The 27,176-nt window shown below is 27.9% G+C and overlaps 1 protein-coding gene across 1 annotated transcript; it reads right to left on the bottom strand.

The window, feature by feature from the left end:
* Positions 1-12,240: 12,240 nt before the first annotated feature.
* On the bottom strand, positions 12,241-15,174 carry LOC101235287 (extracellular calcium-sensing receptor). The gene has a single exon (XM_065804257.1). The coding sequence runs from the start codon at positions 15,068-15,070 to the stop codon at positions 12,383-12,385; it is 2,688 nt and encodes an 895-aa protein (XP_065660329.1). The 5' UTR covers positions 15,071-15,174; the 3' UTR covers positions 12,241-12,382.
* Between the last annotated feature and the right edge of the window lie 12,002 nt (positions 15,175-27,176).

Genomic DNA, 27,176 nt, shown 5'->3' with positions numbered 1-27,176 from the left:
GTCTAGTTTTTTTCCTCGAACGTCAGTCCTTTTGAATTCACTTCCTTCATCTTGTTTTTCTAATTGATATAGTTTGCAATCTTTAAAGTCTCTTGCTAATTGTTACCTTGCTCTAAAAATTTTATTTTTTATCTTTCATTAACTACCAACCCTGATAGTGATTGCTTGCAGTCTTTTTGGAAGTGAAGATGTTAAAAAAAAAATTTACAAGCTGCAAAAGTATAAATAAATAAATCATATACGCAGAATTTCACAGAAAACATTATGATGCTTACTTATAAAAGGAGATTTTAGTTATCAAAATCTGAACTGGTTCTCTGAAATACAAACTATTTCAAGGATAAATAGCACGGATAACAATTTTTTAGAATAAACGTACAATCTCTGGCACAATTGGTAAATACACCAACGTATCAGAACTCCAACATTGCATCATCGAGCTTACTTGATTTAATTTTAGTCAAAAACAAGTACAGAACTGAATACATAAACAGTCTTCCTCCATTAGAAGATAACCTAATACTTCAATATAACTATGTGATAAGTACAAAAAATGATAAACAATTTACAAGTAAAAATCTTGATTTTAAAAATGTAAACTATACAAATACAAATAAAGATATAACAGAAAGAAATCGGCCAATCTTGTTTTAAGATAAAAATATAGCAGAGTGTTATAGTTTTTTTGTAGTTAAATATGAAGAATGGTCCATCAAACACATAAAAATTGTGAACATAAAATGTCAAAACATCAAAAAATATAAATGGATTACTTACGAAATAAAACAAGCTATTAACAAAAAATCGGTTATGGCATCGCATTAACGCTTTAGGATGGACGTCTATTTCATTAATAAAAGAATATAAGTCAGCGCGCAACTCAGTTAAGAATAAAATAATAAAATGCGTCCAAAATACAAAATGGATTTGGAAAATGATAAAAATAATCCTAAACATTTGTGATTATATATAAGCGAAAGACAAGCAGTTAAATCTAACAAAATTAATGCATTATGTAATCAAAATGACACTATATTAATAATGGGTAAAGATAAAGCTAACACACTGAACAAATAATTTCAAAAAGTTTTTATACAAGAAGATGAATCTGAATACATGCTTTTCTCTGAATCTCAATTGATAATTAACCATTAAACAATATAACTTTCACAATTGATGAAGTGCAATCCTACTTGTCAAAACCTAATCCTTTAAAAGGAATCAGCCCATACGTCTTTAAAACGTGCGAAGAACCATGTTCTTTGTTAGAGCAACTAATTTTCCAGCTATCTTATAATAGTGGTTCTTTCCCAAATGCTTGGGCTAAAACGAATGTTATCCCTATCTTTAAAAAAGATAGTAAACTAAAACTAATTAATTATAGACCGGTCTTAATCACATCGGTTCCATGCAAAATCTTGGAACATCTTATAAGGCAACACATAAACATTCATTTAAAAACAAATAACCTAATCACCAACCAAGCAAACTTTGTACAACCAATCTACTCAAATGCACAGATTTGGCGACAAAATGTTTAGCTAGTAAAAGTAGTGTTGATAAAGTGTCACACTGACGATTATTGCTTAAGTTATCAATGTATGCCTTAAATAGAAAATAGCTAAATTGGATTGAGGCTTTTCTAACGAATAGGAGGAAAAGAATAGTTATGGATCATGATGCGTTGGATTGGGTAAATGTAACAAGTTCCTCTGGAACCTGATCTCCGACAGACTCTATTTATATTATAAATAAACAACTTACCGAGAGAATTCGAATCTAGATGTTTTGTTTATGCTGATCATACTAAATTAATAAAACCTATAAAACCCAACACACATTTAAGTAGTATTTGCTGTAACTTCAGTATATTATTAATAAAATTTCAAGCTAGTGTAACATGTGGCTTATGAAACAAAATATTGGTAAGTGCATGGTTATGCATATAGGTAAAAATAAGTCATATCATGAATACTCAATTACAAACGCTAATGGGTGTATTTTCAAAATAAAAAAAAACCGAAAAAATAAGAAATTTAGGAGTTATTATATCCAAAGATCTAAAAAATCATGTACATGTAAACCACATAGTAGCAAAAGCAAATAGTATACTCGGACTTTTGAAGCATACATTTCAATCAAGAAACGAGCATATATTGAAAAAGCCATATACCATGTAAAACCCGCCCGCATCTATAATTTACTATGCTTGCAGGGAAACCAACTCTAGAAGGAGATATCTTCAAAACTGAACAAGTGCAACAAAGACCTAGGAATGTTGCACACTCTATGAAAAATCTCTGTTATAAAGAGCGAATGAATAGACTTGATCTAACGACGCTAGAAACAAGAAGAAATTGCGGAGATCCAAATGTTTAAGTTAGAAAACCATTTAGAAATTGTAGAATGGAACTCAACTTTAACAGGGAATATTAGAGGAATTTTTTTAAGAAAGAGTGTTAAAAACTCAGACACATAATTTTTTTTAAAACAGAATAGTTAAGGAGTGGAACAAGTTAACGAATTTAAAAAAACGAATATAAAAAAACTATTTTATTTTGAAAGATCGCGTTGCAGATTTAAATTTAAAGACTGGAATAGAAAATAAGTGTCTGTTTATTGCCAAAAGCAAATTTCTTCCAGAAATGATACTTAACCCAGGTTTTAGTGGGGTTTTTCATTGTTAACTCTAAAAAAAAATTTATTTCATCAATTCCTAGACAAAGAGAATCTGCACCTGACATCTGCTGAAAGAGATGCAAATAGATTGCAAAAAAACGAATTAAAAAAAAAAAAAAATGACAAAAGGTTTGACAGGCTAAGCTCAGTTGCTGTCGCTCACAATCTTCTGTTGGTCATGTGAAATTATCTGTGATGATCCTTATGATCCATTGTTTAATGATGACTTAGATATATGTAAAACCGGTGTTATTTAACATGTAACCCATGTTAAATGAAACAAGATGTAACTCAAATTGTCATTTTTCTCCGTATGCGGACAAGAAAATTTGAGTTAACATCGGTTAATGTGTTTTTCCTCAGCTATTTTTAACTTTTCGAGTGGTTTTTTGATAAATCAAAGACGTATATTAATTTTCTTGGCACGGTTACTAATTAAAATGTAGTTTTTTACCAAAACGTTCTTCATCTTGCCCCTTGTTCCGCAACCAAAGTTACAAAAAGAAGGAAAAAATTAAAAGGTTCAAAACAAGGTTTGATTGATAATGTAAAAGAAACTATATCACAAAAAAATTATCTGGTGTTTTTACACCTTTTATGATTTTATTTTTCTTTTTCATTTAAATTTTCTCAGAATTACATAATTTAACATAATTATTTAATAATTTACATATCATTTTCTCATTTTAACATAATACTTAGCTTAAGTTACAACATGATGTTTATTGCTTCAAGCATTTTACTGAACCTTAATTAACTTTGATTACCCTATTATTTTAAGTTATTTTATTATAATTGTGCCAGTTATTATAAGTTAAACACAACTTTGTAGTCTAAAAATTAAGTTTATCAAAACAACAGGCAATATAAACATACAGTTTATCGTAAAATATGGTTGAGTTGTATGCCCTTCATCCCTGAAGAACACACCACATATTTTAAAATAATGAGTTAGCTTTAAAAAGTAAACCAAGATTTTTATATATTTGATTGTTGATTACGTTGATGTAGGTCATGAAACATTATAAAGGGAAACAAATTTAGTCCTGTGTTTGTGCTTCACCAAGCTATGTTTGCGTATGTAAGATAACTATGTATAAAAAAAGTTGTTAAAATCTTTCCCCGTTCATCCTACCCCTGGCTAAGACAATCTTTTATATAAATCAGAACTATACATAATCAGTTGATCATAGCCTAATACTTCTTGCATTACTTCTAGATTGATCAAACTAAATAAAAGCTGCTCGCTTACTATTAGCTGGTGATGTAACGATAAAATAAATCAAGTCAAACGAAAATAAATTTTCAACGTCTGAAAAGTTTTTTCAATACTTAACTTTCATTACAAAAGTAATATTTAAAAAGAAAGCATCAACAAATCTAGTAAATATAATCTACTTTCATCTCAACACAGTTAGCTGTTTTATTTAGTTTTTTTGGAAATAACATTTGGAAATAAAACAGTAGGTTGTCAATTTGATTTGTCCGTAGATTCATTATCTTACCTCATGTCCTCCTACTATTATATAGCATAATTTTTGAACACTTTGTATCTTTTTGATAAAATTTCAACAAGTTTTTTAGATCAAATTTTATATTAAGGAACTTAAAACTCTTTTAAGGCCATGATTGAAGTAAAGAATTGAAGAAATAACACTTTCTTCTACCAAAAATCTTGTAACAAAAATAATTTTAGTTTATCAGACCATATTTTGATTTTTTTATTCTATTGTTATCAAAGTTCACCAAGAAGCGCCCCTACGCCCTCATCTGTATTATTTTAGTTTTACAAACTTTTACTTTTATATATAACTTTTTTGTTACAAGGGTCGTGCCTGTTCTTGTGTAATGGATGAACTCAGGTTATATTTAATTATTTTTAGTTTTGAGAAACTTCGTTCTCCTGAAGCAACGGAAACTGGAATTGTTAAATAAAGTTTGTAACTCGTGGCGACATTTGGAAAACACGTCTACAAGTTGTATTTAAATAAAAAGTTTAGGAGTTCTTTAGGCTGCTTTTTTTTTACGATAATTTTCAAAGAAATTAAAAATTTCTTCATACAATTCCGCGCCAATGTAATCACAGGATTCACCACCTTTAAATTTGTTATGAAGATCGAAGCAACTTTTTTTATTTCTTCGTCTTCCATATCAATAAATTTGTAGAGAAATCAAAACATTGTTCGAAATTTGACAAAGTTTCAAAACGGGTGGTAAGAGATGAAATAGCTGTATCTAGTATTACATAATAAAAATTAATTTGAAAATTTTCTTTAAGAGTAAATTGAATATCTTCTTCTCCTTTATAGCTAAATTTTTTTCGGTGAAGTCGGCGACGTACAGTAATTTCAGCAAGGAAATCCGGTTCTTTTTTAACTGCTTTACAAATTTCATTAGAAATATTTAAATAGTTTTATCATTTCTAATGCTTTTGAAAAACTTCTAAACTTCCGTAATTGATTCAGCACATGAACTGATATTCCAAGAAACTATCTGCATCATTTTACTAATGACATCTATCTTTTCCAAGATTTCGTACCATATTATTATTGAACAAATAAATTTATAAGATTTAATTTTCATTGCCAAACATTCAGCATTATGTCGAACTGTTGGCGTTGAACATTTTCCAGCTATTTCTATAAGGCTACCGTAAATTTCACCTAATTCATGTCGCAGTGGTTTAATCGCTTTAATTCTTGCTTCCCACCGAGTTTCATTAACCTGTTTCAATGTTTAAGATTTTATATTATCTTTAAAACTTGCCATCTAAATGGTGAACCACTGAATAAATTATATATTGCTAATACAGTACTAAAAAAATCCACCGTTGGAAACAAAACTTTAGCTGCATCATTAATCGCCGAATTTAATGTATGCGCGTTGCATGGCATAAACAAAGCTTGTGGATAATTGTCCAAAATTCGCTTTTGCAATCTAATATGTTTTCCGGACATATTAGAACTATTGTCGTATCCCTGGTCCCTCATATAGTTAATATTTAGTTCAAGGTTAATTTTTGAATTAACAAATCATAAAAAGATTCTCCAGTACTTTTTTCAGCTTGATAAAAGCCAATGAAATTTTTTTTTATTTCAATTTTATTATTTTTAGTATATACATATCTGAAAATCGTTGTAGTTTCCTTGACATGTCCAGCATCCGGCGTACAGTCTAAAATGACTGAAAAATATCTCGCTTCTTTTATTGATGTTAATATATATTTTTGAATTTGATTTGCAAGGATAGTGATTATTTCATTTTGAAAGCGATTTCTTTGGTAATATGGCATGTGATTCTTTAAACCGTTTGATTTTTGTACGTGTTTTATGTGGTCGCCATTATATCTCATAGTAACATAATTACCCTATTTCAAAGTATGAACATAGAATTAATTAAAATTTCAGTATGGTTTAAATTAAATAAGCTTTCTCTTAACATTGAAAAAACAAAATGGTCTCTTTTTCATCCATACTACAAAAAACATCTTCTACCAAGTGAATTGCCTGCTCTTTTTATAGATGACATTCAAATTAAAAGAGTAACGGCTACAAATTTTTTAGGGGTTTTTATTGATGAAAATCTGACATGGAAAAAACACATTGAAAACTTATCCTCTAAAATTTCCAAAAGTATAGGAATACTATTTAAAATAAGAAGCATGCTAAATAAACATACTTTAATTCAGCTTTACCACTCTTTTATTCATTGCCATCTAAACTATGCTAATGCGGCTTGGGGTAGTGTAAGTAAAACTAAATTAGAACCACTTTATCGCCAACAGAAACATGTTGCACGACTTATTAATTTTAAACATCGATTTTATCATGCTAAGCCTCTTTTAATCGAAATGAATATTCTTAATATATATCAACTTAATATTTTTAATGTATTGTGTTTTATGTTTAAATGTAAGTCTCGCACATCTCCAATTTCTTTTCACAATTTATATTCTTTAAAAGTTAAAAATAAATACAATTTGCGTAATGAAAATTTTATTCTTCAACCAGTTTTCAAAACTAATTTTGGTAAGTTTTGTATTTTATTTAGAGGAGCATTTTTATGGAACAAAATAGTGTTAAAACTTTTTGATTTCTCTCATGAATGGAACTTTTTCTTATTTAAAAGAAAATTGAAAGAAATTCTTTTCTCAGTTGAAAACATTCTGATATATTTTTAAGTTTGTTTTGTTTTTTATTAATTAGGAAATATTTTATCGTAATTTATATATACAAAATCTTTTATCTTAACTTATATATATATATATATATATATATATATATATATATATATATATATATATATATATATATATATATATATATATATATACGTATATATATATATATATATATATATATATATATATATATATATATATATATATATATATATATATATATATATATATATATATATATATATATATATATATATATATATATATATATATATATATATATATATATATATATATATATATATATATACGTATATATGTATGTGTATTTGTGCGTATTATTTGTATGTGTATATATATATATTGATGTGTAAGTATATTTATTTACATGTTTGTATGTTTAAATATGTATAAATAATTATATTTGTATTCATGTGTGAATATTTGTCTATGAATTATTAAAGGATTATTTATTATTTAAAATCTGTTTAGGCGGTTCTCGATGACAAGATCTTATGATCTTCTGCGAGTATCCGCGTTCTTGTTGTAACGATAACAAAATTGTAATTCTGACTATACGTATTTTATTCATTCTTATATTGTAAAACTTATTTTGAATAAATATCGTCAAATTTTTAATTTCAATTGCTTTTTAAAAATTTCCATTATTTTTTTCGTACAATTTGCTGGAAGAACCTCTAAAATTATTAATTTTTCTGAAGACATTAATTTAATATACAAATCTTATTTTTTAATTTTTTATGATATTTATGACATCAATTTTCCAAAGTAGAAATAAATTACAAACATAAAAAAAATTCAACAGAGCATGCTATTATTCAGCCTACAAGAAGTATATCAGACTCATTTAACAATTCTAAATTCACATAAGGAATATTTATTGATTTCGCGAAAGCGTTTAATACCATTGATCATAAACTTCTTGCTAAAAAATTAAAATATTATGGTATAGCAGGCAATATTTTAAAATGGTTGAAAAGTTTTTTAACTAATCGTAAACAATTTGTTTATGCTAATGAAACATTTTCATCAAATTTTTTAAATATTACATGTGGAGTTCTCAATAATCCATATTAGGATCTCTTCTTTTTCTTATTTATATTAATGATCTATACAAAGCCTCGGATTGAACAACAATTATGTTTGCTGATGACACTAATTTATTTATCACACAAAAGTATTCCTATTCTATTTCATTACGTGAACATAGAGTTAATCAAAATATCTGACTGGTTTAAGACTAACAAATTATCTCTTAACATTAATAAAACTAAATGGGTTCTTTTCCATCCACTTATCAAAAAACATAAACTGCCAATTAACATGTCTCATCTTGTTATTGACAATATACAAATTAAACAAGTTACAGTAACCAACTTTCTAGGTATTTGTATAGATGAAAATCTTACATGGAAAAGTCACATTAAAAAACAAGTAAAATTTCAAAAAGCATAGGAATATTGTACAAAGCAAGAAATGTTTTAAATAAACATACTTTAGTACAATTATATCACTCATTTATTCATTGTCACATAAACTATGCAAAAATTGCTTGGGGTAGTACAAATAAAAATAAACTTAAACCTCTTTATTGTCAGCAGAAGCATGTAGCACGTCTTATATATTTTAAAGACCGTTATACTCATGCCAAGCCTCTATTATTTGAAATGAAAGTTTTGGATATATATGAGCTTAGTATTTTTAATATTCTTTGTTCTATGTTTAAATGTAAAACCAATTCATCCCCGATTTCTTTCCGTAATTTGTACTCATCAAAAGATAAAAATAAATACATTTTACACAATGATAATTTCATTAAGCAGCCCACTTTTTAAACAAATCTTTTTAAATTTTGTATTGATTAATGCGGACCGTTCTTATGGAATAAAATAGTTTTAAAAAATTTTACTGAGGATTTCATTCATCAAAGTAACTACTTTTCTTTTAAACAAAAGCTTAAAGAACTCATTTTTACAATCGAAGATTTGACAATATACTTTGATATTTTTTAGTGATCTTCCTTTTTACCCTCTATTTAAACATGAATCTATAAAAATTATATATGTATCATTAACAACTGAAATATGGAACAATGTTTCTTGTATTTGTAACGGAACATTTTAAATTTCTTACTTCGTTAACTTATTTTTTATCTTGTTAATATCTTATAAATTTTAACACGATCATTTCTTAGCGCTACTCGACGACAAGACCGTATGGTCTTCTACGAGTCCCCGCGTTTTTTTATTATTTAATACGATCAATATATATATATATATATATATATATATATATATATATATATATATATATATATATATATATATATATATATATATATATATATATATATATATATATATATATATATTAAATAATGTAACGAAATGCTTATTTAAAATGTAATTAAAAGAATTAAAAAAAAAAAAAAAAAACACTGCTCTCTTCGAAACTGTACCACAGATATCATGCGAGTGACAATTGAACACCATTGTTTTTTCTCGGCATCTTAATACCGTTGCATATTATTATCACTTGTAGTTTTTCTTTTTAAATTTAGTTCCAATTCTTTCCAACGAGTGCAGTTTTCGATGCGCATCGACGTTTTTTCGTGACGAGATAAGTTTTCAGATGCGTGTTACCAATCGTTGAAGCCTTCATTATTTAATTTTATTTCTTGTTTGCCAAATAATTTACAACTGAGACAAAATCGGGCATTATTTTTCGGAGAATAGATTAACCGCTCGCGTTTAAATTTGTATAATTACTTTAAACTTTCCGTAATTCGAATCTCTTTAATTCGAAAACCTCCACAATTCGAATGGATTTTTTAGACCCGTCAGTAAGATTCTCTCTGTAAATCGAACTTTTTTAACTTCTGACGAGTAAAAAGCTCATTAAACCGTCGAAATCTTTTTTCAAATTTCAAATGTTGTGAGTTTTTGAAAAACGATTAGTGTAAATTATCTTCTACTGTTTTAAAAAAATCATGGCATCAAAGAGACATAAAGAAAACAATTTAAAGCGGAAATAAAAAACACTAATGGAATTGAAGAAAGGAAAAATAAATAAAGAGGTTTCGAAAATTTTTGATACTCCACCAAACACTCTTTCAACCTGGAAAAAGAGTAAAGACAAAATCTTTGACGCTTTTTGTCAAGGAAATTCGATTAAACGGGTGAAAGTTGATTCGTATTACCTAGTAAACAAAGCTGTACTTAAATGGTTTTATTTTTTTAATTTTATTTCTGATTGTGATTATTTTCCTAGATTTAGTTTACGTAAAACTTTTGCATTGGTCATTACAATCTTTTGATGTAGTGATTGCGAAATGCTGTCAACAACTCCGACATCTGGTAATGGCAACAACTCCGACATCTGGTGATGGCAACAGTAATTTCTTACTTAAAAGCTAAGTAAAATTAGGATAAATACAAGACAATTAACATTCTGATAAGCAGAATAGGGCTGGCATAAATTAAATATGTGACTTTAATGCTATGTAGTACTGTCACAATTAAATATATAAAATACTATCATCTAAATACTATCATCAACATCAAATTGAAGAGGAGTAATAAAAAACAACGTCTTTGTTTTTAAAAAAAAAGGACAACAAAAACAACTCACTTAATATCTAAATATAAATTAAGGAAGCTCGCCATTCATTTTGTAGGAGGCAAAACTATTTTCAATTTATCCTCGTAGTGAGTTTACTTTCCACTACCCAATAGTTTTTTGTTTCCTAAAATCTTTTAACTTTATTACATAAACTTTCGATTTATATTTAATATATTTTATTTATATTTCACTTTAATATATTTTAACTATATATTTATTTTCTAAACGCATTATTTTTTAAATTCTCTTTTAATTTTTTTCACTTTTTTTTTTGCCTTTTGGTTTTTATTTTGTGCGTTTTGGTTAATTATTAGTTTGTCTTTAGTTTCTTGTTAGCTTTGTTTAAAATAAAAACTTAGTTTAGAGAGTCACTCCTTTAGCTTTTTTTAAAATAAACACTTGTTTTAGAGTGTCACTCTTTTAGGTTGAAAAAAAATTAACGAGGGTAAAGTTCTCAGCTTTACTTTATTGTCTTCAAATCTTATCTTTTAAATTTATGTTTATTTTATAATAAATGAATAAAATTATCAGTCAAAAAACATTCAAAAGGTTTTTAAAAAAATCTTCTCTTAATTTTTTTAGTTGCTTTTGTTAACTGGGAGAATAAAAGAAAATTAAAAAAAATTAAACACTATTTTAAATACGTATGTATTTAAATACGTTTGTATGGATAAAACACAATACAAAAGCAGCTTACAAACTATTTTTTTTTTAGTTGTAACATTTACGTCTCCACACTCTCAACGCCGTTAATGCAAGTTCTGAAACTTTTTTGTCTTGCTTGTTCTCGGTGATATCAAACATATTTTTTTTCCGGTCTGCAACATTTGTTTTTAAACAATATATGTTAAGTTTTAAAAGATATGTTAAGTTTAAACAATATCTATATATATTGTTTAAAACTTAACATATCTTTTGCGATGGAGTATGAAAATATATATATATATTTTCTACAAAAAAATAAAAAATATATATATTCAAATAAAAAATATATATTAATCTATGATAATTTAAAGACCGGAGTTTTAGTTAAATAGTTTTATGGCATTATAAAATAGGGATGGCTCACATCACAGTAATGTTTGAATTTTGAGCTTAGACTTTTAAATAAACCTCAAGAGATTTAACTTTAAAAGTCTAACTAGTCGTATGTCAATTTGTGTGTTCTTCACACTCATACTAATAAAAACTTTCATTTAAAATGGAAAAAACAGATTTTAAACTTGAAATAACTAATTATTTTCGACCTTTAATATGTTTGCAGACATATGACTGGTTAGAAATTAGACATATAACTTAAAACTTGTTTGAAAAAGTTGTTTTCTCAGTTTAATGTTTTATCTTCATTGAGAGCAGCACTATTTTATACCAAAATATGGTTCATCAACTATAAAGCAAAATTTTATATCTAAACTTGAGTAATTAAAAAAAAATTTAACTTTGTTTGACTTTAGACAAACTAAAGCGCTAGGAGAAAAAAAAACTTTTTTTTCTAAAAATTATTCGGGTTAAAAAAATGCAGCGAAACATAACCTTTTTATAAAAACGCAAAATTCGTGTATTTTCCAGTACATGCATTAACCGCGTTGAGCTTCTCAAAAACATTGTAACATTCGCGTCTCCACACTTCTAAAGAACATTGTAACATTCACGTTATCAAATTTCTTATTACTTATGTCTAAAATATAATTAATAAACATTAAAAGTAAGTGCATAAAATAAAAAAATAAAAAAGATTCTTTGTTGACATCTTCAACAGCTTTTTACCAATTGTTAATGCATAATGTTTTTTAACTTACGATATTTACAAAACCTTAATTTTTATTTAAGTCTTATTTATCCTTTTTTTTTAGTAATTTACTTTAACTAATTTTATTTTATTTATCCACTGTCAATAGAAGTTACTTTTGTCACTGTAGTTTCTGCATCACCATCTACAATATTAGACGGCGCAACAGAATTTCCATGTTTCCATGCAGCCTTTGCTGGTTTTAGTTTAAAAAAAGATGTCCCATGACGAAAACGTGCATGACCAACATAAACTTTAGGTAGTATTAAGCATCCCAAAAACGTATAACCCATTATATTAAGAGTGTATGCAATTACCAAAACTTTAAAACTAGCATTTGCATACTTAAATGTAGGTAGAAACGCTAAAAAAGTAATACATAGAGCAATACTTGTAAAACTTAAAAATTTTGGCTCGTAGTAGATGTGATCTTTGTTCCGCTCACGAAAACTGAAAAAAGTTGAAATAAAGGTGATAATAAATGGAATAAAGATTGAAATTAATTTTCCTGCTGTCAACTCCATGCTGCAGCGTTTCTCAATATGAAGTTTCTCAATTATTTCAGTGTTTTCTAAAGGAGCCTGGTATCCATCAATACTATTCCAAGCTGTAATGGTACATATCTCAAGAATTAGACAAAGTTTGATAAATATTAACTGCGTTAGAAATAACCGCCCTTTTAAGAAATATTTTGCATTAGAATTGTGGTACTTTTTGAAATATTTTGTTTTGATTATCAAAAATGAAGAAAACATCATAATTAACAAAAAGAAAGATACATTTTGCACCTGACATAGAAAAAGCGATGGCTCAATTAACTGAAGAAATCCAAAAGAAAAAGACAAAAAGCATAAAGCACACGATAGTGTAACTATATATGGAGACGATTCATCTGTTAAAATAAATTTTTGAAGCTTAAATAAAAAAATACTAGAAAAGAAAGTCAGTAGCCATCCAATGCTGCTTGATAAGAAAAGTGCAACACCTTCTGTGCTTTTTATAGTGAGCCAAATTACTGGCGTTTTTACACATGTAATATGATCTATTGTGTGATTCCCTTCACCACATGGTTCACACTTTGGTGCCATTTTGGTATTACTATAACTTTTGCCAGTACAATTTGTGCAATTCCAACAGTATTTATCTATTTGAGTGTAATACTGACCTACTAAACACTGCGCGTGACACTGAGAATCTGGATGCTTTTTGTAAAGGTTTTTAAACCAGAGGGGCCATTTTATTTTATCTTCGTTAAAAAACAACCTTTGATTGCGAGTTTTGTTCCAATTGCCAACAGTCACATATCTTAATGTACCATTAATTATCTGTAAATTTTCTATTGTGTAAAAGACAAAAGCAGAATCACCTGATTGGTCAAATTGAACAAGCTCTTCAGCGTCGTTCATAAATGATATGTTTCGTACAATTTCCGTTAATGCTATAGGATCAATTTTTAAAATAGAACACGACTTATTTTGAACACAATTTTTTTGTAAAAATACAAGTATGGCACGAGTGAGAACTGTCACTGCATCTACTAAGTTACTTGTTTTTTCTCCGAGCTCTGATAAATTTTTAACTAAATAATCAATATTAATTGAACAATTTTTTGATCCAAAGAGAGTTTTATTGTCACTTGAAATGGCTGTTGGTTCGCATTGGTAGTAATTTTTCAAATAGTTTTTTAGCCAAGTATTGCATAAAAAATTTGTTTTTATTTCATTTTCCATATAGTTAACAAGTTTTGGTAGTTCGTGACGTTTCATAGAAACGGTAATTAGGCCATGCAGTTGATTTTCTAAAGCTGCGCCTAATTTTTCTGAATATGGATTCCAATTGTCACTCGTTAACCATACACGTTGTAAACTTTTTTTCTGGGCTTGTTTTAAAATATATTCTCCTAACTGACTTACATAACAAAACAAAATAACTACTGTAGATTTAAGACAATCTAATTTATCAATTATCTCTATTATAGTACTGTTTGTATTTCGATGATTAGCTGGAACGTAATTCGTATACTCTATATGAATGCTGGAATTTGCTGTACGGTTTTGGAGATCTGCGACTGCAAGTCTACCATAGTCATCATCTGAACCAATTGCAATAACATAAGTCCAATTAAAATATCTAATAATATCTAACATGGCAGTTACTTGATGAACATCGGATGGAATTGTTCTAAAAAATGATCTATGTAAGCTTCTACTCAGTAAAGGACTAGAAGCAGCATGGCTTATAACTGGAATTTGATACAAAGACATTAAACCTGACAAAGGTATTGTTGTAGTACTTCTGTCAGTACCTACAATGGCAACTGCTGGTTGAATATTGTCGAAAACTGTGTCATTAATACAATGCAGAAATTCCTCTCGACAGACAGAATTTTCACGTACCATTGATATATATTCGACAGCTATAGTCATTGTAACAGGTAAAGATCTACAATTATCATCAAAACGAATTCCAATACTAGCCCACTGATTTAAGTTAGGGTTTTTATTTGCAATATCAATTGCGTATTGGATTGCATACACATTTATCAAACCAAAAAGACTGACTTTTGTACAGGAACCAAGCTCTGTAAATTTAAGGATTCCTTGAATTGTGTAATTACCTTTCTGAATTGTTGTAATACGACCTGAATTATTTTGATAATGTTGATCGTGGCGATCATACTGATAGGTTTTTTGCAGACAATTATTTCTCGATCCTACATTCTCATCTTCAATAGTTTTTCGAGTTACCATAAAAAGAAAGAAAAATATTTTGCGTTCCATAGGAGAAATTTAGAAAGAATAAATAAAACCATAAACCATCTACAAACGGTGAGTTTAAAACAACTTTTCGTCTGCTTTATAAAATTTTTTATGATAAGTTTAAGATTGGCTTATTTTTAGTACAAATATTGTAAAACGCCTAAAAAGATTTTATAGATCATAGATTTTACATATACATTAAATAAATTATTGTTCTTTTAAATAAATAAAATAAATACAAATATGTTAATAAAAATATAATAATTTGAATAAACAAAAACTCCTTAAAAATTTTGAAAGCAAATATTTGTTAATAAAAAAAAACAAGTCACCAAGTAAATTTTTAAATGTTTAACGAAAACAAATTATAAGATTGCAGTTCTAGGAATTTCATGAAGGAAAAACAAAAAATTCAAATATTTTGTTTAAAGGTATTAGGCCAGGGTTGTCAACTTACTAAAGTTGGGATTATACAATTGTATTTAGGATTCAAATTTTTGGAGAAATCTTACTTTTACAGCGACAAAGTAATCTTTTATATCTTAGTTGATAAAACGCCAAAAAAAAATCTAAATTTACCTCAATCACATTGAATAAGTTTACTATTTATATATAAAATTTGTATAAATATTATTTAAACTGTGTTTTTATTACGGTTTTAAATTTTTTTTTTTTTTTTTTTTTTATTATAATAAATAATAAACAAATAAATAAAGGAAAATAAATTATAAGAGAAGGTATTGTTAAAATATAAAGAAAAAGTAAAAAGAACACCAGATCTGGTCACATAGAACCGGTGTTAGTGAAATTAGAACTTTTTTAACAAAAGTTTTTATGTTTATTTATTTTTCTCACAGGAATCCAAGGTTGAGCAGAAAATATTGGTATCAACCCTTTCTCAACTCTTTCACTCCGAAACACAAATTTATATATGTATAAATGTATTTGTGAGTGTATAGAGAAGTTCTTAGTTCGATCCCCACCACGTCCCTGGTAGTACCGTGCTCAACTTGTTTCTCCGCGCAGCGGCCTTTTTCATCGAGGTTCGTGTTTCGGAGTTATAGAGTTGAGAGAGGGTTGTAACCACAAAAGCAGCCTCCTCGACTTTAGTCGAGGAAATTACTTTGGGAGGTAAATAATAATAATTAAAAAAAATATGTACATATGCATGTGTGTATGTGTATATGTGTCTATATATATACAAGTATATGTGTATGTATATATGTATGTATGTGTATATATTTTATATATGTATATAGGTATGTGTATGTGTATATGTATGTGTGTATGTATGTAGATATGTATATGTATGTATATATATGTGTTTGTGTGTGTGTTTGGGGAGGGGGGTATTTATGAGTATATTTATATGCAGGTATGTTTGTGGGTGTATATATGTATATATATATGTGTATATGTATTACATATACACATATATATATACATATACATATCTAAAATTTAAAAACACATATACATATTATATATATGCTTTTTTTATGTGTATATGTTACATATATATTAGCAAAGCAAATAAAAACCATTTACTAATGTATCACTGATTCGTCAATTCAACCAAAAGTAGCCATTGTTAATTGTTATAGATATGGGAATAAAATTAGCTAAAGCATAATGAGACTAAATAATAGTTTTTTCAAAGAAAGAAAAAGAAATGAATATAAAAGAAGAAAAAAGGAAGAGATATAAAAGTGGAAATGAAAAAAAACAGTGAACATAATCAACTATTGATTTAGATAATAAAAGATTTCTGACTCTAGTTACATTCGAATTAATCAGTCTTATAATACGTAATAAACAATATAACTAATACTTTTTTTGAAAATGCGCAATATTCAGGAACTAAGAACTTTATAATCAAGAACTCAATTAACTATTTAATTGCAACAAGCTGCCTATTTTATTTTTTATATGTAACCATATATAAAAATGGAGCAAAGCTCTATATTTAAATTTTCTAATGAAAGTATTAATGATGATGACACTAAAACAGACTGTTTTGACAAACTGAATTTTGAAAGTAAATACTAATCAATTTGCCAATCTGTACAAAGTCTTTCAAATAATGAAAACACATTTTCAATTTTAAATATTAATATCTGAAGTCTAAATAAAAACTTTGAAAATTTAAAAATTTTATTCGATGAAACAAAACATGATTTTAGCATTATTTGTCTAACAGAAACGCGGTGTAAATGCGATGAACAAAGCTCACATTTTGATTAATTTTAAGAATATACTGGAATTCCTTTCTGACCGGAATTTGTTACTTTTAGATGATTCCGAAGATATAAATTACTATCAACAATCCAAACTATCCAACTTTCTAACTACAACTATCCAAACCGCTCTGATATAAACAAAACAGTGGAAAGAGTGCAAAGACGTTTTACCGAGAGAATTGCTAACCTAAATAACTTTTCATATTTTAATAGACTTAGAATTCTTGGTTTGGAACTACAAAAAATTCGTCGCCTTAAGCAAGACATGATTACATGTTACAAAGTTCTGAACAATTCAGTTTGTCTAAATAAATCAAGTTTTTTTATAATTTACAACTATATTTACACTCGAGGTCATAATTTCAAATTACGCAAACTAAAAAGGGTTGGTAATATTTGGAATAACTTGCCGCCTGACATCGTGAATGCCAAAAATATCAAGAGCTTCAAAATTAAAATTAACTCTATCGACTTTGAAAAATGCTGTTCTGGCTCACTAGTTTTTGTTTTATAACTGTGGTCTTATATATAATTAATATATATATATATATATATATATATATATATATATATATATATATATATATATATATATATATATATATATATATATATATATATATAGTATATATATATATATATATATATATATATATATATATATATATATATATATATATATATATATATATAATTGATATATATATATATATATATATATATATATATATATATATATTATATATATATATATATATGATTGATATATATATATATATATATATATATATATATATATATATATATATATATATATATATATATATATATATATATATATATATATATATATATATATATATATATATATATATATATATATATATAATTGATATATATATATATATAACTGAAATATATATATATATATATATATATATATATATATATATATATATATATATATATATATATATATATATATATATTGTAAATTATCTAGCATATTTATTATGTGATTGTAGGGCACGTTGTCAAAGTCCCTTAATTATAGATCTGCGTGTCCTTTAGAACATGTATCACTGTTCTAATAAAATGTAATCTAAATAAAACAAATAAACAAAAAATTCAACAGCAATCGCCCATAAATAATAGGCAAGTTAGGAGGATGCATACATTTGGGGCCATAATGAAATTGTGTTCATAAAACATTTTATACAATAAAAAACGTATATGCCGAAATAATAAAGTTGGATTGCTTTATTTTAGCCTATTAAGTAACTTTCTTTTGAAAGTACGTGCTCGCGTGTTTCAAAAAAACCTTTCAAGCATCGTGAGTTTTTTTCTGCGCTTTGACGTGCATAACAAGTCTCAGTAAGTTTAATATAAAAATTAAATTGTTTCTTTTTGAAGTCTAATAAAATTACCGGAATAAAGATTTTTTTTTTTTTTGTTTAATGTTTTGTTTACATTTGACGTACTATATATAAATTACATATTTTTCAAATACAAACAAGACTCAAAAAGAAGATCACAATGATCTTATCGTCAGAAGCCTTTTACAAAAGAGAGTAAAATATTATAAAAACGCCTTTTTACAATAAGAGTACGTAAAAAATAACATAAAAACATTAAATCGTACTGAGATAAATGAAAATAAATTGTAAACAAATATAAAACAAAACTTGAATATACATAACGAAAAAATTATTTTTTATCACAAGATAAATTAAAAATATTCCAGGATATTTTTAATAGAGAGAATGAGATCTTTTAATTTATTTTTAAATAAATTAAAAGATAGGGGTAAGAATAAGTTAGGGGTAAGCCGAAGTTAGGCAAAATAATTTTGTTCCAGAGATGAGCTGCACGATAAGTGATACAGAATTGATTGAATCTTGTTCGAAAGAGTGGTTTATTTAAATAATTATTCCTCATGTTAAACTTGCTTAATGGTTTCAAAATAAAAAAGGTCTTTAAAAATTAAAGGAGATAAATCATACTTCAGCATAAATTTTTTTATACGTTTAGTTTATATATATCGAGGATTTTCTTTTGATTAAAAAATATTGAGGAATGTGCGACCCGATCCGCAGAGTTAATCAAACGGATTGCATGTTTCTGACGGCGATAGAGACATTGCAACTTGCTTTGATCAGTGTTACCCCAGGCAATGACTCCATAACTATAAATAAAAGAATAATAAAGTTTAGTCAAACTATTTTTATTTAAATGAGTACGCGCCTTATGTAAAATTCCGATACTTTTTGAAACTTTCGAGCAGACATAGTTAATATAATGTTTCATATTAACTGGGGGTAGTTTTTCGGAGAGCGGGTGGAAAAAAAACCATTTTGTTTTGCTTACATTTAATGTCAATTTGTTACTTTTAAACCATTTAGATATGTGAAGTAAACAAAAATCAATGTGTTAGGACGCGTTTTGCATAATTCTTTTATAACTATGTAAGCGCTTTTGCTGGAAAGTTTGACACTAATTGACAATGGGGAGGGGGCTGTTGAGGCCAAAATGATGTCAATTTAAATTATTTTTTTAGTTTTAATGAGCAGATATTTTAATGGTATTTACATCTACTAAATGGTATAGAAATGATGTTTTGTTTGTGGGGAAATTAATATTAAATGCGGGGAATTTGATATTCTATTTTATTAAACTATTTATAATATAATATTATAAATTAATATAATAAGTTTCCCAGAGACATTAAATAAATAACAACTACTATCGTAAAATAAAAATTACTATCGTTTTAATATTATATTACCATTTGACTGCGAATAAAATTATGTTAGAAATATTAATTCTTTGTATATAAAATTCACAATCGTTATTCGCTCCTTAGCGGATTATAAAATGTGGTTCAAAGTAAACTCATAAAAGTAAACTCATAAATTTGTCATTTTTTGAAATTAAATTGTTGTTATTTCAAATACGAAACTCTAATTACTCTCTAGTTGATTGTAAAACGTGATGCAATGCAAACACATAAAGTCTATTGAAAATTCGAAACGTTAATTTCTCCCTAGCGGGTTGAAGAAACTCTTCTAAAAAGCCTGCGCTAACGATGAGCAAAATCATTATTCTGATTGCGATGTAAAAAATACTAATAAATCAATATAAAAATATGGATAAAACCGCATTACTTAACTTATTGATGGTCTCGTATGGAAATGCTCATCCCGATAAAAAAAAGGCTAATATCCAGAAAGAAGTCCATAATATATGAAATTCATTAAAAGAAGAGAAACTTGTGCATAAGGATCTTGAATCAAGATTAATGTATTTAATCAATTTATTTAATGAAAAGGCAATAAAGTTCAAGAGCAAGCAATTATCATTTTGGGCCAATACTCCAAAACAGTCTGCCACCACGCATACTCCACTTGAATTTGACAAGAATTCCTCACAGTTTGTTGAGCCCACCAATCAGCGATCTGTTATTGATGATCAACAAAGTGCATTAACTTTGAGTTTGTTGACCACAAAAAATCAAAAAAATGCAAGAACAGTGGCTCAAGATCAACTCAATTCTGAGATTGCAGCTTTAAATTGTGAAGTTGCTGGACTAAAGACTAGAAAGAGAAGTGGATTTATTGCTGAAGCTGAAGAGGATGATTTGAAAAAGAAAAAGAAGAAACTAGCTCATCTATGTAAAGAACTGGCCAAAAAAATGTATGATCAAGCTCAACAGAAGAAAACTAGAGAACTGAAAAAAGCTAGAATGGAGGAAATCTGCTTGGAGCATCCAGAAGTCAAAGAAAAACTAAAAATCAGAAATAAACCTGGTCGACCGTCATTAGAAGTAGATCAACCTCTTCTTTTGAAGGCGATTATGGATATTGCTCTCCATGGTTCGTCCGCTGATGAAAGACGCCGGTCAGAGGTTCTTCGGCTAATGGTAGCTTAGCTATGTTTGTTAATATTATATTTGTTAAAATTTTACTCTTAATTAGTACATGCACTATTGTAAATATCCTTGAAATGTTAATAGCTAATTTCAAGATTTTATTTGAATATAATTTACGAAATAAATCCCGTTTTCTGTAAAAAAGTTAATTATATCCAAATATATTTCTTTATTAGTTACAGCATTAAAACTCTCGACGAATTAATATTCGAGATGAACAAAATTGGATTTGCAATCAGCAAGAGCGCCCTCTATACTTGTCTACTTCCGAAAAGTTACGGAACATTAGAAGGCAAAAGGCACGTCAAAAGAGTCCCTGTTATATTGATCAGATCTCAGAATGATTCTCATTTAAAAATGTTGACGGACTTTTTTGCAGTTAAACTATAAAATATGTGGAAGAAGTTTGTTCTATTTTAGGGCCAGATGAAGTGTGTTTCATTAGCCAAGACAACAAGGCTAGAGTGCCAATTGGAATCACAGCAGCAAAAAAACAGGCGCCGTTGTTGATACATTTTGAGTACCGGGTAACTCTCCCGGACCACGTCTGAGTCGTGGTTGCTAAACACAAGCTTATACCATCAGTATACGCTGGAATTACGATCAAAAAAGACGGTCTCGGAAAAACAGATGCTGTTCTTATTCTGGACCTACCTACATTGCTGTTCGATCGGGAAAATACGCATCCTCAACGGTTATCCAACCATCGCAGAGTATATTGATCCAGACAAATCAGAGATCGAGTCAGGGAGACTTTTATTACAATATCAACGTTGGATTGCCGATCATCTTCGTACAAGTCAATATTTTACTCAAATTGTGAAATGTGAAAATCGTTCTTGTTGTCGGACTATTAGAAGCTCTTACTTTACTCTAATTAGAGCAAGATTTCTTCCGCCACCTGTCCCTGTCAACCAAACGAGAGACAGGCTGAAAGCAGTAGATTTCTCAGAAGGAGCAAAAGAGTTGTTTTCATCATCCGTCTTTATGCTCATCGTATCAAACATTGAAAGTATTCTTCCTCGTACTGCCAAAGGATTTCCAATTTTGCCGTATGATGCGTTTTGTCCATCAATTCAGTCTGGCCTAGCTGATAGAATCTGTAAAAAGTGCAATATCTACTTTGTCTATCACGCTATGTTGAAAAAGCACGCTTCTATCCATTCTTCTGCTATAACACTCCCTCTAATCAAAAGGGTGTTCGTATCCAACCTGTTCGTATCGCTGCTAAGCGTCAGACAGAATTTTTGGCAGTCATCGCCTTGCAAAAGAGTTCGGAAACTGCTGAATGGTTAGATGAAAATGAAGTTAAAGAAAAAAAAGAATTTAATTGTACCTCAAGAATATGATATCCTTTTAGAGCGCTGATCACTTCAACAACCCATGGGAAGATTATATTAAAGATATATAATACTATTTGCTTAGTTGATTATTTAATGAGATATCGACTATTATATAATATAATTTGATGAGATCTACTTATAATTATATAAATGTATAATTTAGTCAGAAAAAAAATCAATGGTTTTTAAGCAGTTTTTATGTTTTTTAGGGGGGGGAGGGGGAAGTACACAAAAACTGACATCATATATAACGGGGGGGTTGGCCCAAAATTAACAGTTTGACAAAGGGAGAAGGGGGAGTCGAATAATTGAGAAAAAACGCTGACATCATTTATGGATGACCCCATTGCTTGATTACTACGGCCTGAACTTTGATTGTTTAATATTAAAAATGGTTCGAAATTATATAAAAAAGAGAGTGACAGAAGTCATAGAGGAAGATATTAATAATGCTGTTCTCCAAGTTGTAAATGGATTAATGAGGCCAAGCGAAGCGGCTAAAACTTTTAATATAAAACGTAATACTTTACATAACAGAATAAAGAAGTATAAACATTTATCTGAGAACAAACTTGGTTTGACAACTAAATATACTGTTGTATGAGTATTTAACAAAGATGAGGAAATAAATTGAATTATGGTATAATAAATAAACAAGCAAGAGAATTAGCTTTTCATTATGCTTTGAAACTTTGCAAATGTCCAAGTAAATGGATGGAAAATAAACAAGCTGGTATAGAGTGGTTGAAGGGTTTCATGAAACGTCACCAAGAGCTTTCATTTAAAAAACCTGAAAATACAAGTTTTTCTCGTTCAACAAGTTTCAATCAGTGCAATATAAATCAGTTTTTTGATAACTATGAAAAAGTTTCAAAAAAATATAGTTTCACTCCTGATAGAATTTATAATATCGACGTAACCAGCATTATGATAGCACTTCCTCGGCTTAATAAAAAACATTTGACGTTTGACAAAAACACGTAATTTTTATAAACTTTGCACTCTTATATCTTTTTGTATGGTTAAGCAAGCGCCTTGAGGTTTTTTGCATCAGTTAGTGTTACTCAACCTATTTCCAACCATATATAGAAAGTACTAAGCTTTGTATAGCTTCATTTACATATTACCCATATCTTAAGACCACTTTTCATTAAAAAACATGCCGCGGGAACGTTTTTTTAAAACGAAGGCTTGGAAGGTAAGGATTCCTTAGAACTTAAACACATCTAATTTTTATGAAACTTTCCATATTTATTAAGAAAAGGACGAGGAATCTAATGGAACCTGTACGTTTTTTAACATTTACACAAAAAATTTTAGTTCTCAGCGTTTAAAAACTTCAAGGTTGATTTATATAGAAAAAAAAGTGTTTTTGAAAAACGTCCAGGTGGAAATTGCGAGTTTAGCCTTTCCTCTATTTAAAACAAGTATTTATTTAAGAATACCTAAAGAATTGGTACTAAGGATTTGCATTTATAAATTATGTGTATATATGTATGCTTTTATTCGCGTATTTATTAACGTTATCTGTTTTGATTTTTGCGTTTGTTTTGGTTAAATAATGAAAATTAAATTGAAAGTGAAAGTGAAATTGAAAGTGAAAATTGAAAGTATAATTCTTAAAATTTAATCAAATGAAAATAAACTTTTTACTTTTTCCTAGAAAAAAAGGTCTGCATTCTTCAAGAAAGTTAAAATCTTGATTTTTACTATTTAAACTACAGGCTGCTTTTATTTAAACTGTTTTTTTCAAAACAAAAACCTAAAAATAGTACTTAATAGAAGCTTACGAAAATGGAGTTTTGTAAGAAATTCTTTTTTTCTTTTTATATTTATTTGCCTCTATTTGTTTGTTGATTAAATATTATGAACTCTAGTAATAATTATTTTAATTCCCTTTTTTAAGGAGTTGAAATTAATAATAATCTCAACAACATGGTTGCTCCATCTATAAGTTAAGAAAGTAAGTCAAAATTATAAATTAGGAATACTGTAGCACAAACTTTTTTCATTTTAATAATTCTATTTATTGAAACCAAAATAATCCACCCCTTATTTTTCTTTATGTCACTTAAATTAAGTTTACTTTTGATTTTAGCATCCGACACTGTTTTGGATTATCTAAATATTAATGGAGCCAATGTATCCCTCAAAAATCCAGATTTGGTTTTAACCAATCGCCATTTTTTACAAAGTTGTAAAGAAAAAGATGAATTTAACTTGACATGGCCGAATCTTTCAGTATTTTTTACATTCTTGTTTAAATATCCTATATCTAGAGTTATGCTGATCAAGTTCCTTCAAAAGTCAAAAATTTCATTGCAAAATTAAATCGTGCCAAATATTTTGATTTAACAAAGTATTTTTTAAGCTCTGCTTTATCTTTTATTGGTGCTTTTCCGGATGTTGTTGGTTTGTCACCTTCTGATGTTTTTGTATCTTCTGATTTAAACTTGCAAACAAAAAAAATCGGAAGTAAGAGTTAATGCTAGAAGATAAAGGGTAGATGACTCATGCAGTACATTACTGTTCATAAATATAGGAAGATCTAGATTATGGCGATAACGATTAGCTGAAAAAAGTTTTCTTAGTTAAAGTTCACCCGCCACTGTGAGCCCCATGCTGTAGCAGAAGTGAGATCCTTTTCAAGCTCAAATGCCCCTTCCAAGCAATCAGAGAGGGTTCTTATCAAGACAGGAATAAATGGTAGTATCAGCTGTAGAACGAGACGATCAAAATCCGTAGTGATGATCCTAAAGTAAGTTATTAGATTCAAGAGGAGAGCTTAAATTTTTGTTAATTAAAGACTCAAAAACCTTATAATTAGACCATTAGATATATCTACCTTGTTCAAAAACGTCAATTACATGTTACAAATTAAAATTTCTTTATTTGATAGGTGAAATCACCAGATAATATAGGTAATTTTTTATCCAAATTGGAAACTGGGAGATTCTCTTCATTAAATTGCGTTTTAATAAGAAAGTTTTTAGAACCATTTCCTAAAGGGATGTATACAATAGAAGTTGGGGTAACAGAGCATGAAAAGTCATTATTAGCAATTTTCAAAATTAAATCAGAAGGTAACAGTTTCACTATTGTATATATACACACTTGTGTATAGAAGTAGGGGTAGAGCAAGCATCAGAAGGTAACAAACCAACAACATCAGAGAAAGCATCATTAAAAGAGAAAATAGAGCTTAAAAAATCTTTTGTTAATTCAACGAGATTTTTTATTTTTTAAACATCTTTATTTTAACAAGGCAACCACTTCAAGCAACCACTTTTAAAGTTGGAAGTTACAGGAAGAGCCAAGACGAAGTTTATATAGCTTAATAATTAACAGATGACTTAAAAGATTGGAAAAAGATGGGTAAGTCCATCATGCTAGACTTTATTGAAAGCCTTTGATATCCAGAGCAGTAGAATTTGCCTAACCACCTCTATCTAATGGCTTACCTTTCGATGGTATCTATTGTTAAAAATGATTATTAGTTTGTTTCGTTACTCAAAGTTGCTACTTCTAATCATTCACTAAAAGCCAAGAAATAAGTTTTAGAATAAAAACATTTTTTTATGTTATTTTCATTTTTTTTATCTTAGGCGTTTTCATTGGTTCACATAAACAATCTTAAAGATTCTTTTTTTATACTTATTTAGTTTTAAATGTTTTTAATTTATATATTTTTTAAATGAATTGACAAAATATTTTTAACACGTTATTGTGTATCTGTGTTTCTAATAATAATATTTTCACATTTTTAGATATAATTTTTGCTGTTATACTTGCCTATTGCAGTTGTAAGTACTCCAAATTTCAGAAAGTTTTTATACTGTAAGTTATTTTCATTAAAAATTAAATTTTAACTTTATTGAAGAATCTTCTGTCTGTTAAAAACGTCATTCTGAATAATTATGACAGATTTCAATGCCCTTTTGCAGTAATTTACTGACCGGTCTGTAAATTGTACAATTATTTCAAAATAATGTATGGTTTGGATTCCATGATTCTTTTATGCATATTTGTAAGGTGTAATTATAATATAACCCAAATTTTATTTTCCGAAACTAAGTAAATAAGTGAAAACCATCAGTCTGTAAAATAGATGATTCTGGTTAATCTCGTCAGATAAGTAAAAATGGGACCATTATGAATAATTTCAAATCAAATTTAATAACAGTTCAAAAACATCAAATATATTCAAAGTCGGCCCAGTTGGTTTGTGCAGCCCTTTTGCAGTAACTTACTGACCAGTCTTTAAATTATACAATAATTTCAAAATGATGAACTATTTGGATTTCATGATTCCTTTTTGCATATATTTCTAAAACTAAGTAAATAAGTGAAAACCCTCAGTCTGTAAAATAGATGATTCTGGTTAATCTCGTCAGTTGAACAAAAAAATTTTGCATTTTATTTTCTTATAATTGTTGGATCACTATGGACAATATAAAGTCAAGTGTAATAATGGTTCAAAAGTTATTCTAAAGTCAATATGACACCAAAACCAAGTAAATAAGTTAAAACCCACAGTCTGTAAAATAGACGAATCTGGACAATCCCGACTGAATTAAATAAAAGTATTTTGGTATTTTATTTTCTTATAGCTAGTG

Source organism: Hydra vulgaris, chromosome 08 (assembly GCF_038396675.1).
Source record: "Hydra vulgaris chromosome 08, alternate assembly HydraT2T_AEP".
Lineage (NCBI taxonomy): Eukaryota > Metazoa > Cnidaria > Hydrozoa > Anthoathecata > Hydridae > Hydra > Hydra vulgaris.
The sequence above is the reverse complement of the archived record's forward strand: the minus strand, read 5'-3'. Positions and strand labels throughout refer to the sequence as shown.